This window comes from Lepisma saccharinum, chromosome 19 (assembly GCF_977018435.1).
Source record: "Lepisma saccharinum chromosome 19, izLepSacc3.1, whole genome shotgun sequence".
NCBI lineage: Eukaryota > Metazoa > Arthropoda > Insecta > Zygentoma > Lepismatidae > Lepisma > Lepisma saccharinum.
Window position 1 is genome coordinate 42,529,072 of NC_139247.1, and position 15,280 is coordinate 42,544,351.

Below are 15,280 nucleotides of genomic sequence, written 5' to 3' on the forward strand. Positions count from 1 at the left end.
GGAACAAGCATTGCATCATTTCAATAAATTGTGCGGAATACGACTTTTCTGGCTAAATCACAAATAATTTCACAAATCGATTAACGAATCGATATAGAAATGATTCGATTGTTAGTGTTTGACAGGAAACGCAAATTCAATTCGTGTTCTCGACTCGAAGTAGTTGTTCACACAAAGCAGCACGTGCATATGGAGTCGTAGAAAGATAGTTTTACATTATTTCAGTGGTGATTATTGAGTGTATTGTTTTGTTTATTATCGAATTTTGCGAAAATGAATCCAGAGAAGTTGCGTAAACTCCAGGCTCAGGTCCGTATTGGCGGTAAGGGCACACCCCGAAGAAAGAAGAAGGTGGTTCATGTTACTGCCGCCACCGATGATAAAAAATTACAAAGTTCTTTGAAAAAGCTATCCGTAAATACAATTCCTGGAATTGAGGAAGTAAATATGATCAAAGACGATGGGACAGTAATACATTTTAATAATCCAAAGGCTCAAGCGTCTTTAGCTGCAAATACCTTTGCAATTACTGGCCATGCGGAAAACAAACAGATAACCGAGATGCTTCCGGGTATTCTTAGCCAACTTGGCCCAGAAGGCTTAAATCAACTTAAACGGTTGGCTTCTAGTGTAGCTAACACGGCTTCTGGAGGCAAAGCAACGATTGATGAAGATGATGAGGTACCAGATTTGGTAGAGAATTTTGATGAACCAAGTAAAGAGGAAGCCCCAATTAACAACCCTACTGACAAAGAGAAGAAAGATGTCGCCTCTCCAGTAAGTGAGAAGAAAGAAATCATCTCTCCAGTAAGTGAGAAGAAAGAAATCAGCTCTCCAGTAAGTGAGAAGAAAGAAATCAGCTCTCCAGTAAGTGAGAAGAAAGAAATCAGCTCTCCAGTAAGTGAGAAGAAAGATATCAGCTCTCCAGTAAGTGAGAAGAAAGAAATCAGCTCTCCAGTGAGTGAGAATAAAGAAAACGAACCTACGACAACACCTGCAGAAGAAGCAACACCGAAAGTTGACAGGTGAGGAATTCAGTTTGTGTCGACTGATTTTGTTAGATGTGTGCATGTTATTATGTGAATGAGTATGTCATTAATCACTGTTATTTTTTTTCAGTTTTACTTCCTGAATTTGGTAACTGTTCCGAATGTTTAATGATTTTGGTACCAGTTTCATAGATAGACACATTAAAATCTGATATTTTGTGTTTCGCATGGTTTGTACTTACCAATTGTGTATTGCGGAACACAGTTCAAGGTGCCATTATGCTTTTTAAACGAAAACAAAAACAATTTTTCACATAAAGTGATTTCGGTAAAATGTTCGTATCCCCAAAACGTATTTCTTCAATTTTACAGGAGAAAGTACTTACCGAAATGGGTTTATTTATACTTTAGGAAGGTCTTGGAAGTTTGTTTTCACCTCGTTGAAATTTTTTTGCCGTGAATCATTCGTGGGGCTAGCGCCAATGGTTCGTGGGGCTATCCGAGAATGGTGTGTGGGGCTACGAATATTTTTTTCGAAACCAATTTTTAACTATTGAAACCTTTGCGTGGCCCTACTAACCTATCCACGTGCCAATGGTTCGTGGGCCTAGCGCCAATGGTTCGTGGGGCTATCTTTTTCATTATTGAAACCTTTGCGTGGCCCTACTAACCTATCCACGCGCCAATGGTTCGTGGGGCTAGCGCCAATGATTCGCAATTATTTCCAATTTCACACTTTGCACATTCCTTTCCTCTCTTCACCACCCCGTGTGCAACCAAAAACTCCACCGGATTCTCAACACCCGGCACCAATTTCACAACACACCCACCACACGACACCTATAACTTCCGAGTTTCGTCAATTTTTGACATTCGTACTTACGTATTCTCCATACTAGTACCTAGATATTTTGCTATGCAGAAGGTCGCAACACTGCATAACCACTGATCATGGACTACGCTAGTCAAGATTTCTCCGCCATATCGCGTGTAACGCAAGCAAAAGCGAAGAAAATAAAAATACTCCATATTTCGAAAATTGAGATTATTTGCCTGCAAAAAACGAAACGCGAAATAGAAGAATCCTTACGAATGCAGAATATGTAAGTATCAATGTGAAAAATACGAAAATAAGGGAATTAGAGACGTTTGGTGGTTACCGAAATTTTAATGTGATTTCTTTTATTCCTTTCTTTGCTTCCGGGTAAGAATTTACAATATAGAGAGAGTCTCCAATTTTGTTAATTTTTGGTATACTAACTATTTTTGGCCTCCTAATCACGAATCTGTTGTAAAACACCGGAGGTCACATCTGGAAATTGTACATTTTGGTGAAAAATTGTTCGTTAGTGCCAAAAACCATCCACGGATAGCCCCACAAACCATCCACGGGTAGCCCCACGAACCATTCACAGGAGGTTAGGTTAGGTTCCATTAGCACTCATTTCACCCCTAAATTCATCGAAAAAATAGGGATCGTACTAGAATTAAACATCATAAATCATGACAGGAGATTACATTTTTGTTCATAAAACTACACATATACACCTATGTATATATTAAAAAAATCAATCTGCTTTTTTTCAAATTTTCAGACGTGAACCCCGGGTTTTTTCAACGGATTCGTGATTAGGTCAAAATTAGTTAGTATACCGAAAATTAACAAAATTGGAGACTTTCTCCATATTGTAAATTCGCTCCTGCTTCCGTAAAACAAGTTATGGCGGGCACATCTTGACTCATGTTGTGGGTATGCAGTGTTTCAAACTTCGGTAAGACTGCAGAATATGGGCTGCTTAGGAGGAACGCGGTTCATAATTTTTTGGTAACGTTTAGTAGTTAGTAATTGGGAAAAGTAAGTTTTAAAGTGCGGAAATTTTTTTTCTTTAAAAAAAAACAACAGAAAAACGTGTCCAGGTTGGGCGGTATTGAAATCTTAGCAGCGAAGGAAAAGGCATATTCCTGCACAAATCTAGTGAAAGCAAAAAATGCCTGTGTTGTTAGGTAGCTAGGTTTAGTTCACTTAGCCTAAATAATAATTAGTCATTGTATTTATGCTAATGAAACCTAACCTAACAGGCCTAACCTAACCTTGTAGGCATTCCTCGAAGAAATAATGAAAGAAACTGTTCGTAAACAATATGGACACGAACGAATGGAGAAATGCATTGCTTTTAGTAGCAGGAAAAACATTTTTCATTGTATTTATGCTATTGGAACCCAACCTAACAGGCCTAACCTAACCTTGTAAGCATTCCTCGTCTGAAATAATGAATAATGTGGGTGGAATCTGGAGCGACAAATCAACTCGAATTCCTTGAAACGAAAGGGTCACAACACTTGAGTGCGTAAACAATAAGGATGTGAACAAATGGAGAAATGCATTGCTTTTAGTAGCAGGAAAAACATTTTTTACGGGCAATAATATAATAGTAATCGTAAAAGGAACACCAGAAAATGGAAGTAGAAGGTACGTACTTTCAGGGGATATAAATTTCGTTCGTCTATTTAGAGGGAAAAAGCAGCCCATGTTCTGCAGTGAGACCCAAACTTCTTCACTGAAAAATACCTACTATCGTGCTAGTCACTGGTGGAAATTATACATTATGCACGGGTAGCTGAAGGATGGCCCCACGAACCATTATCCACGGTAGCTGACCGATAGACCCATGGACCATTCACGGATAGCCCAACAAACCATTTCCGATAAGGTTAGGTTTGGTTACGTTAGGCAAGCATAGTAAAAAAAAGGGGATTTGAAACACTGACAGGGCTTACGTCATCAAACTTACACATCATCCGGTTGTCGTAGGGTTGTCAATTGTGCGTCGGTGAGATATTTCTCTTGAAAAATACATGATTTCCCGGTCAGATATATTCCATAATGAAAGAAAATACCTTGACGAATTTCTTATATCGGACAGATGGCTGAAATTGACTAGTTCATTTAATTTGAATATTCGTACTTACGTATTCTGCATTGAGAAACATTGTTGAAGGTGGCATTTCGCTTATCTCTATTTGCGACATATCGAGTAAGTTTTCTTAGTTTATTTTTGAGTTTATTTTTGCCTTTCGGTACTCGGCATGCAGTGTTTCCACCCCACTGCACCCAAAAATACCTACGTAGCCCCACGAACCATATCCGGTAAGGTTAGTTTAGGTTGGGTCACGTTTAGGTTAGAATAGTTAAAAATATGCGTAGCCCCACAAACCATTTGCGGAAACATACCTTCTTCAGTTACAAAAGCACGTGTTTGGAAACACAGACTGGGATTATGTCATCACACACAGGCAACTTCCGTTTGGAAGGAAATGGATGCAAGAGCTTTCGTGCGTCGGGTCACACATTTATATCGAAAAATGGATGATTTACCGGCAAAATTCAATGAACGATGCGAGAAACATTTGCCCGAACTTCCACAACTATATAGAAACTGCATTCGGTAAGTAATTTCTCCTGTAAATTTGAAGAAATCTGTGTTTGATATAAGAAATTTACCGTAGTTTCTTTTGTAAAATTGAAGAAATGTGTCTCCGATGTATGAAGCTGTTACCATGATTTTTTCAAGTCTCATAAGTATTGCAGAATTGTATAAATGATTGTTACAGTAAATTTGAACCTTGGTGAAAGTAATTACTATATTTGGAGTTCCGAAGAGTCCAATTTCTCGAAGAAAATAATGTAAAAGCAAAAAGTACCTTACACTTCCCATCAACAGGGCATTTTTGTTCATAGAAGAAAGAGAAACTAGAACTATCATGGAATAGTGGAAATGATTGTGAAAGTAATTAGCACTGTTTGAAGTTATGAAAAAAGGACCTATTTGTCGGTGAAAAGACAATGTAAAAGCTACCCTATGCAAAATGTGTGTTCTTACTCCAGTCAAAGCAGCCCAGATCTTACATGTGGCTTACACAGATGTCACAGGAAACATAATGTTGACATCACTATCGAAGCTGTAGTTTACAAACAACATGGTGGATTGTCTGGTTGACCACACCTGTGGACACACAGAATTCTTTGTATTGAAAAAGCTATTAATTTGGTTTTTGGGGGAGTAGTATTAAGCCCGGTCCTCCTCCGTAGTCGAGCGGGTTAAGGCGTTCACTCGTCTTGAGATCGTTCGCTGCAGGACGGCGTAGGTTCGAATCCGGCTCTGGTCGGAATTTATTCGGCCTGCGTATAGGGCCGGTGGCAACCCACCATCGTGAGGAAATTGGGGAGCTCCGAATGAGTGAGCGTAATCCGGTCGAGAAGACCTACTATAACGGCTGGGGATACGTCGGGCTGACCCCCCGACTATTCCAATACTGGTTGAAGATCTCCACGCTTAGAGGTGACGCACGTCAAGCGTGGGAGGGAGACTGGCAGTCGGTAGGTATGCCTTGGCCCTTCATGGGCTGTTGCGCAACGGATTATTATTAGTATTAAGCCCGCTTTAGACTTTAAGATAATCCTTTAACATTTTTGCTAGCATAAATGCTTCCAAAAATCTTATAGCAGATGGTACTTTACACGGAAACATTTCATGTAAGATTTCGGTAAGCTTTTGTGATTACAATGTATAACATATACAGCACGAAAGACACGTCGAGTTACACCATCTATGCTGAGTGCAGGGTGTTTACAATTGAAACAACTAAAATATCCTTCCATACGTGCACAGTAAATGTACAGTATATGGTTATGGAACGCCGTTGTTTTGTACCTAATATTGTTTTATATGAAACGTTATTCCTCTCGGTTGAATAGTTATCGGCTTTTAAAAAAATGTGAAGTGATACATTGTTTACATCTCGCTTGGCCGCCATTACAGCTGCACTCATGACCTAGAGGTCGCTTCTGATTGGTTATGTTACGGAAATAGGATCGATCCTACCCTTGAGAAATGCCATGAAATATGTCATGGCGTACATGTTAAGGAAAGTGCTTTTGTCTAAAGTGGGCTTTAAATGTGGCCCAAGTTCCTTTTGTTTTATTGCAATTTGATCATGCTACAAATACAATTTTTCCATGGTTTGATTTTGATTTACGTCTGGTAACACATACTGCAGAGTTTTAGCAATTACTTAATTATTTTTTTCAATATATGCTTTTGTGGTTAGATTAGGCAGGCCAGGTTTGGTTCTCTTAGCATTAAAATAAGTCCCTAAATGCATTCTATTAAGGTTCCGATTTAATTCTACATTTATTCCCACTAATATAAGATACTTACTGTCCCTTGTCCATGGGAAGCACACATGCTTGCGTAAGGTAATTTGTAAGTGTTTTTTTTTTTTTTTTTAAACATAAAGGACAATTTCTCTTGATGTAGCAACACTGCCTGTTCCTGTTGAGATAGCTGCAGCCTCACATTACCTCATCTATAGCTCCTATTGGCTGTGGTGGTTCCTGGATTGGATGCCGGAGCAACACGTGACGGGTTTGTTTGAACTCAATGTTATGTCACACTAATATGGTTCATTGCATTATGTAACACTTCGACAAGGGATGTTTTTGAACATGGCCCACGAGAGAACAGCAGCGTGATGATTTTTTACCTTCGCAAAGGTTTCTACAACCGCAGTGAGAGATTCCAATGTAAAACGTACTCGCGGACATTTTTAGAAGGTAACTTTTAATCCGTCAACCGTAGTCCAGAAATTGTCAATAAAATTCAATCCCAGTCTGGGAGAGAAAATCTGCAAACGTAAATGAGTTTTGGACAGTGTAGAACCTATTCATATTTAAAGCATTTCAATTCAGTCCAGGAACCTTTTTTTCCGGCTCAATTTAAGTACGGTCCAGGAACCTTTTTTCAGGATGAATTTAAATTCGGTCCAGGAATCTATTTTCCAGGATCAATTTAAATTTAGTTCAGGAACATTTTTTTCCCCGGATCAGTTTAAATACATTCCAGGAACCTTTTCTCAGGATGGAACCCGGGAACTTTAGCATGGTAGTCAGATGCGTTACCGGTTGAGCCACCGCGGCCACACAAAATCATAATGAACTGCTTACGTGAAATTTAGAAGATTTCGTACTTCCGCGTTGCACAAATTTACGGTTCAATCCTATTAATTTCGATTTGATTTGATTTTTATTAACAAATGCACACTAAGTATATATTGAAATATATCAGCTAGTAACTAACTAGTTTATCTATTTTAATTTCTGTTTACCCTTATAAAATAACTAGATTATACAATAATGGAAATCAGATCACTTTAAGCCTATTTATTATTATGTTTTCACGATGTCATTTTTAGAGATATTTGACAGCCTGTAACATGAACATCGGTGTGAACCCCAAAATGAAATTCACAGGTTTTACTAAGTACTAGTAGGAGTATCCATGGCCAAAATTTCTAATTTTTGGCAGGTCCCCATTTAGAGATATTTGACCTTGAAATTCACAAATTTTGGAAATTTTCGGATTTCGGAACTAAAAATCGGACAGAAGGGCTTACAACCCCGGATTTGTTTCACCATGGCTGAAAAGCCTTCCACTCATAGTTCTTGCAAAAATAATTCCATCCTGTGGTTTCAAGCCCTTTTGATTTTACAGACCTTTAAAATTGGCAAAATTTCCCGTTACAATGGTTATATTGAAACCCATTAAAGTCCCAGTTACTTAATTCTTACCTTACATATATATACATTTTCTGAAAGGCCAGAATCTCTACTTTCAGGCAGTGAAAACTAGAACATTCCATCTGTAATAGAAATCACACAGCAACCTTTTTTCAAAACCCTTGTAAACGCTCATTTTTGCTTCCCGCAGTGATGAAAAATGAGCAGAAATCCAAGATGGCGGAAGATTTTTCAAAAAAAAAAATCTTTTTGAGCAGGTCACTAGCAAGACCACCTATGGTGAAAATATAAAAAATTAACAAAATGGTCAAGCAACCACCTCTGGGTGATTTGACATGGAACGACTCATTAACAAAAATGTGTGATGCTTTAAAAATGTAGCAACGTTTTACTTCATTTGTCTGTGAAGCATATAGGCTACGGACGCTAAAAAAATTTGTTGGTGAAAAATGTAAATTATATGCATTCACAAACATTTAAACCTTAAATGTTTAAAACAGACTGACACATTATATTAAGATCTACTTCCACATTCACATTTTTTTTTATTTTTTTTTTTGCTGTCACTTCTTATTTCCACTCCATTGAGTTTAAGCCTTCATGGACTTGTCATGATTATGTAAGATTTCAGTATTGTTTAAAATTTTTCGTTAATACGAGCATGGACCAATGAAAATACTAGCTACTGCTTATTATTATTTATTATTATAATTAAACATAATTTCTTAGTTGAAGGGAAAAATTAGTCGATAAAGGTAAGTTTTGCGCTTGCAGAGGGAAATTGTGCCAAGAGATTGTGGCAACATTGATCTTGCTAGTACATCTCATAATTTCCAAAAAGCATGTTTTTATGAATGTCATAATTAATCCCATAAATTATCTTATATGCAGGGTGATTTTTATTGAACTGGCCTGATAAAATTATCTGTAATATAAAATATACCATATAGATATTAATGTAATTTATACATGATGTACCTTGAATAGTGTACTGTTGATTGTGATCAGAGCATGTGTTGATAGTGTCCACCATTTTCAAGAAGGCACGCCTCCACCCACGTTTGCAAATTCACTGTGACTCGCTACAGTGTTTCTCCGATGATGTTCCTGATTTTAGCCAAAATGTTGTCCTTTAAGCCTTAAAAGCATGATTTATTTTTTGTCCATTTTTTCTTATTTTTATTCTAATATCTATTGTACTAATAAGCGATTTTGAATCATTTTTTGAAAATTTCCATTCTCCCTTTTTGAATTATGCCCCGATACCATATAGTAACGCTGTGTGTTCACCCCTACAAATTGATATAATTTTTGAAAACTTGGAAATTTTTGAATTAACCTTAAAATTACTTTCCAAATTTGACTATTTTTTTTTAAAGAATACAAATATTATAGATCCATTGTACATTAATCTCACAGTTTCTGAACTAAACGGTCTCTGGTCACTATATAGAACATAATGATTACTCTATATTCACTTATTGTTTATCTCTTGAATATTCACTTGTCATATAAACTTTGAATTGAAGTTTTAAGTCCACTTATGCACAGAAAAGCTAATTGCGACTGGACCTACAGTTTAAAGTGGGATCCGATCCACTGTGCCATGTGTGTCTCCACCATGTATCGGATCCAGGACCCCTTGATTACAAGATGACAAAGTTGCCACTATGCCATCAGGGAGGCCCTTGTCAGAACGTATGAAACATGGAACTCAAAGTCCAAACAACATATCTGACATGTCCAATACGAACACTGCTGGTGGACCACCAGCATACTTCATGTTTTCAAAACTTTCCTTTGTGTTGTAATGGGTCGCCAAGCTCCGTTAGGTGTAACACGGAATGATGGCATATAGTTTTGGGCAATTTCCCATCCAAATTCAAGCTGTGAGAATTTTTGCCTCTGATATTCGTTTGGAATATGGATGAGAGGCTGCAGTGTTCCTAAATTTGTTTTCAATATCAGTGGAATCTTCTTATACTTTTGCCTTGATAGATGTGAAAACAGGGTAGGTATCCACGGAAGGTTTTCAAGCACCAGGCAGGCTTTGTAACAAAATCTTATAGTTTACCTCTAATAAATAGCTTGCAGGAATTTTTTTTCCATAATACAGGATCACAGACTCAACAAAGCTGAACTACTAAACAGGCACAAAATGTTCCATGAAACGGTCATCTATTATTATTAAAATAAAATATTAATATAAATTATAAGCAATAGAAGTAAATAAACCATGCAAAAGACAACAAGAAGCTTTAAAATTTAAATTTCTTACGTGTAAGAATAAATTAAGTAATTTTGAAAAGCCTGTAGCTACTGTAACTGCATTGGGTTACCATATGGTTATGCTACCAAAAAAATCAAACAAGTGATGGAAATTCTTGTACAGAAAACATAAGTTTTACATTACATGTGTTTACTAAATGATGAAAACATTCAGAACACGTTAATGAAATACAATCAGATAAGAACACCATATTTACTTTGCAGCGCATGACATGAATTATAAAAGTGAAGGTAAAAACAAATACATCATCTCACAACAATGACGTTACCTGGACCGAAACTAGTGGTCTCAAGCGCAAGCTTTATGTTTCCTAGAACGACTTCTGGCACTAGGTTTGCCTACACGTTCAAGCCTCTATTTTGTCCAAATGTTGAGTATTACCATAGCGTTTCAGGTTAAAGCTTGTAACACACACGGTTTGTTTGCATACACCCTGTGCTTCAGTAAACCTCACAGTAAAAAAATCTGGGCTGGTAAGGTCTTGATCTTGGGGGCCTGTCACCTTGGCACTGCAAACACGTTTGTACGTGTTCTTGAACCTTGCAGCATAAGTGCTACCACCTGTCGGACCGTCTGCATTTGACTCAGCATGGCCCATGGATTATTGTGTCATAATTGTGAACAGTTATATGCATCACCTGTAGCATTATTTGTAAATTCGTCAGGCCCGTGTTATAAGAATCACCCTGTATATACCTGCTCAAATTGGTTGGTTTTATTGTGATGACTCTCCACTACCTCTCTTATACCATTATTTATTGCTTGGTAATCAAGTTTGAAATTATTTTTATTGCAATTATTTAATAGGTATTTTTTGCGTAAAATTGTTAATACCATTTTTCTCCATGCTTCATTTCAGTAATTGAAGATAGATTTTGAGCTTCTTATCGGATGATCAATGAAGCAACATGAAGAGCTATGCAGAGCTGAATGATCGACTGAAGAAATCTCACAAGGGAACAGATTGGTAGATTTTTCCTTGTGTTAAAGAAAATAATAAGTTGCTGTTGTCTTAAATACAGTTCATGGTTAGAAGTTGTAATGTCATGTAGTTAACTTATAAACTTTGCAAAGTTTATAAATGAATCGAGTATAAATATATGTATTGGGACTTTTTTTTTTAAAGCATAAAATCACATTATTAAGGTTACTGGTAAGCATTTGCAGTGTTTTGCGCTCATATTACACCTACATTTTGGGGTTCCACCTAAAAATTTAAACATGGATCATATATTGAAGCATCTGTGAAAAACATGAAACCGTATATCTATATTCATGTAGCAACTGCTAAAATATGCAAGTGCTGTTTTAAGAATCCTGGAAACTAGGATACAATGCAAGCCCATAAGTGTATAAATATATCTACACATTTCATTGTCATTATGGTGAACTTGTTAGGTTTTTCTTATCTTTGCATTTATGACATGCAGTAGGCCTTTTTTTTTGTGGGTAAATTATAAATTGGAACACATTGGAATAGCTTTTTTTAATATATTTTTTGGAGATTTTCTGTAAATGTCCTCTTTGAGAAAGTACTTGCAAATTTATTATCAATTTATTCTAAAATAATTGGCAGTATTGAACTCTGGCTAAATAATTCTAACTTCATTGTATACATAAATAAGCAGCATCAGTTGTTTCTATATTCTATTAAGAGTAGTCTGAAGCAATTCTTTCAAGGAAGTACCTGTGTAGTAAAAGCAGCAGTTTGTATCATAGCAGATTTTATAACAAAGTAAAATTTATAAAGTGAAATCAAAAATTCAATTCTAAGGATGCCATTCACTTTTCCACTTCGCTTTATTTTTCACCACAGCTTTGATGAATTTGAATAATTACATGGAACATACTCATAATTTACTGACTTTTGAGTGTTCAAACTGCATGCATGTGAATTTCTGTAGTACTTTGTAAAATGTGTCTAACATTTCTTGTGTTAATCTTCATCATATAATCGAAAGGTTTGTGTTTTATATAATTTTTTTGACCTGTGTTCATGTTACACAGTTATATCATTTTGTCCTGATTTTTTGTACTGTTTGTCATTCTGAACATAAGCTTAGTCATGCACTTATTTCTTTATAGATCTGTGTTTTTTGCAACAGGTACTTTTTCACTGTTTCTTAACACAAGAATCTTCCATTGTCCATTGAAAAATTTAATAAAGTAATTCTAGATTTTATCTCTTTACTACATGTGAACTTCTGTTAATGGGATGTAACACCCAGTATATGTAATTTTGGGCTTTGTCATCTGTATAGCTAGTTTAAGACAAAATCTTGAAAAATGTACATGGGCATTTTAATTTCTTTTTAATTTTAATACCTCAACGTTTTTTATATTACTAAGGAGCTGAAGTCCAGTTTTGGCATGTGCTTACTATTTAATCAAACTTTTGCCACATCATGTGGCATCTTCAGAAGTGAAGACAAGAATACCGTATTTACGCATGTATAATGCGTACTTTTTTTCAAAATTTTTGCCCTTCAAAACTGTGGTGCGTATTATGCACGGAATAATTCGGACAGCCAAAATGAAATCATGCAATTTTTTTCACTATGTCACTGCGTATAACATGTATATATCTACAGACTGCCTTTCTTTAGCAATAATAATTTAAAAAAATAACTTTTTAATGCGAAATGGCAGTTTTCCATGACTTGTCACTTAGCAATGGAAAGTTTTGCGACATCGAGAAAAGCAGCACCCGTTCTGACGGCATTCAAGCACGCGCCTACCGTCACACGGGAGACGTATCAAGCGGTATTTTTCACGGGAGAAATAACTTCCACAAAAATTGTTTTCACCTTAGACATGGGCATGAACAGAGATCGGGCGAAAAATACGTTTTTTGCACTCATTCCCTTCAGAAGCACTCTACCGCTCGCAAGTGGGTCTGATCTAAAAATAAACACCAGACCACGCTTCAGTTATATCCAATAGCACTTGACCTCTGCCCCCCCCCCTCCCCCAAGCGTACCAATGTTACCCGCAGCCGACGGCTGCTACCCAACATGCCAGGCTTGTTTTGCCATTGTGATTTCGTTTGCTCTTGGATACATGAGAAGAGATCGAATATGCTTGGATGTTATTTTAAATCGACTTTGTAGCGTACAACTTCCGGTAATCGCTTTCATTCAAAACGTATTCTTTGTTCCCTGCAACACTTCATAAAGAAGTGAAACTGTTATAGATAATCAAAGCCACATAGGTCAACTAAAGATCGTCAACACTTAATTCATTTTCATCCAGGTTTCCGCAAAAGTTCACTTCGATCTTACTTGCATCATAACTCCCGTTTACCACTTTCTACATTTTCATGACTGTGCCGATGTCCTAATATTTGCCAAAAGTGTTCCGTTGGCAGAGTGACTTCTCCCTCTTTTCTTCTCAGCAAACGTTTAGGGGGGGGGGGGGGCAATGCCGATTGTCTTCTTGCTCGTGTGTGCACACATGCTGATTACAGGCAAGGGTGGAAGTGGACCGCTCTTTCTTTCCTTTGACTTCTAAAATGGTCAACCAGTTCTGGATGCATTCTTGAAAACTAACAAAAACCATAGGACAAGTAAAAAAAAATATAAAAAAATGCCCCCCTACCCAGCTTTCTCCGCCACTGGTCTGCACGGCAATGTAATAATTGCAGAATTCAGGTCCTATTTTTTTTCTTTTTTTAATGCTATTGTATTGAAATATTGCCCGTATTATTGTCTGTTGCAAGGTAAAACGTAAAGAAAGGGTTTATTCTTTCGTCTTCACACAGCTGATAAAAGTTCAGCCTTCGACAGTTGCGTTATCTTTGAAATACGAAGGATTTTCCCTGACCACCTGGTGCTCGAACTTCCAGCGGGTCGCCTTGTTTATACGCTGCAACTGGCGCCAGTGTTTTGTCTAGCGTCTGCGAAGTTGTCGCTTGTGGATAACAGCAATGACTCATCCAGTGCGAAGGCAAGTCATTGTTTTGTATCTCGCAAAGCTGTTTTGATTTGACGATAACGAAATTCGATCTTCAGAAAGAAAAAGAAGAGTTAAAACAACTTCAAGTTATGCACCTTTATCTTCAGAACCTCAATGTGTAAGCTGCGAACGATTTTTAAAAAAATGCTCAATGTATAAGCTGACACCGATTATCGTCGATTAACGTGAGAGTAAATAAAGATCTCCCATTTTGATATCTGAAAATGCGCAGGTTTCATAAAGCTTAATTTGAGTTCATTTTATGCTTTTGGGCTAATCGGGACTAAATATACAGTTTCACTTTAGTGAAATCTAATTCCAAACCAAAATGATTATCGAGTGCGACTCTGTTCAATGTGTCTTAGAATACGCATTGGGTGCAAATAGATCGCAAGTTGACAGTTTCCTTTTTCAGACTGGCTTACAATGCAAGTCGAGGAAGAGGAAGGACTGCTCCCTGGAATGGGGGAGGGGGTGAATTAGAAGTTGGTCGAAGGAAGGAAAATGACATTTTTACGATGTATTTTACACAGCCGAACCAAAACTAAATTTACAGCCCCTTTTTTTTTGTGCCTAGAAAGGTGAGATCTTCCGAGAGATCTTATCTTACCAGTTCATCTTGTAACAGACAATGCTCTAGTAGACCCGTATTAAATCCAACATTCATTCTGCCCGATTATCTCCTAATAATCGTTTTTGGTGCAAATTCCAATAACAACCCCTTCAAAATAACTACCTTTTTCCTGGAAACTATGAAAGGTCGTTGTATCGAGAGTTGACTGTAACAAATATGAAGGTAAAATAATTACGTCAACACTTACCAAATAGAAATAATTACTGTATATTTACTGCGCTATTGCAGCTTGACTCACGTAAATAAATAAATAACGTTTACACTTAATTTTGTCATTCACTCCCAGTTACTAATACAAGCAGTCTGAAATGTCCTCACTTCCATCCATCTTGTTCGATATTCCCGTTACCTTAAAACTTTTAACCATCATTTCAAGGGAGATGGAGTTCCATGCCTCATGAACCCATTCACAAACAATCGGCAGCGACGCACGTTTCACCCTCCCGCTTGATGAGAGTTCATGCTGCCTTGATGTCATCCATCTATTGTAAGCATCACGCACTGCGACCTTTGAAAAGCCCAACATCTGGAAGTTCAAGGTCGCGTGTGAATGCATCAGCTACGAAAGCAAGGAAAAGATCGTTTTTATGATCTACTGATTCATTTTAAATGAAATACGTAAATGTTAGTCTGACGCTAAGAAACCCATTTCTGGAACCTGAATTGTACTGCGCATTATATACGAGATATATTTTTTTGTTGCTTTTCCCCATCAAAAACGAGGGTGCGTATTATACACGCACGTGCATTATACACGCGTAAATACGTAGTCAAAGTTTCAAACATGGGAGCGTAAATCGGGTTAAAGAGGTTAAAACTGAAGGTAAAAGTTGAAA

General features: G+C 37.1%; 1 protein-coding gene across 1 annotated transcript; it reads left to right on the plus strand.

The window, feature by feature from the left end:
- The first annotated feature begins 222 nt into the window (after positions 1 to 222).
- LOC146002838 (transcription factor BTF3 homolog 4-like) lies at positions 223 to 12,147 on the plus strand. Its single transcript, XM_083140812.1, has 2 exons — positions 223 to 1,025; positions 10,716 to 12,147. Exons 1-2 carry the CDS (start codon positions 274 to 276, stop codon positions 10,720 to 10,722), a joined length of 759 nt encoding a protein of 252 aa, XP_082996938.1. The 5' UTR covers positions 223 to 273; the 3' UTR covers positions 10,723 to 12,147.
- The last annotated feature ends 3,133 nt before the right edge of the window (positions 12,148 to 15,280 follow it).

Coding starts and splice junctions, on each gene's coding strand:
- LOC146002838 (XM_083140812.1), top strand. CDS start 274: ATGAATCCAGAGAAGTTGCGTAAACTCCAGGCTCAGGTCCGTATTGGC.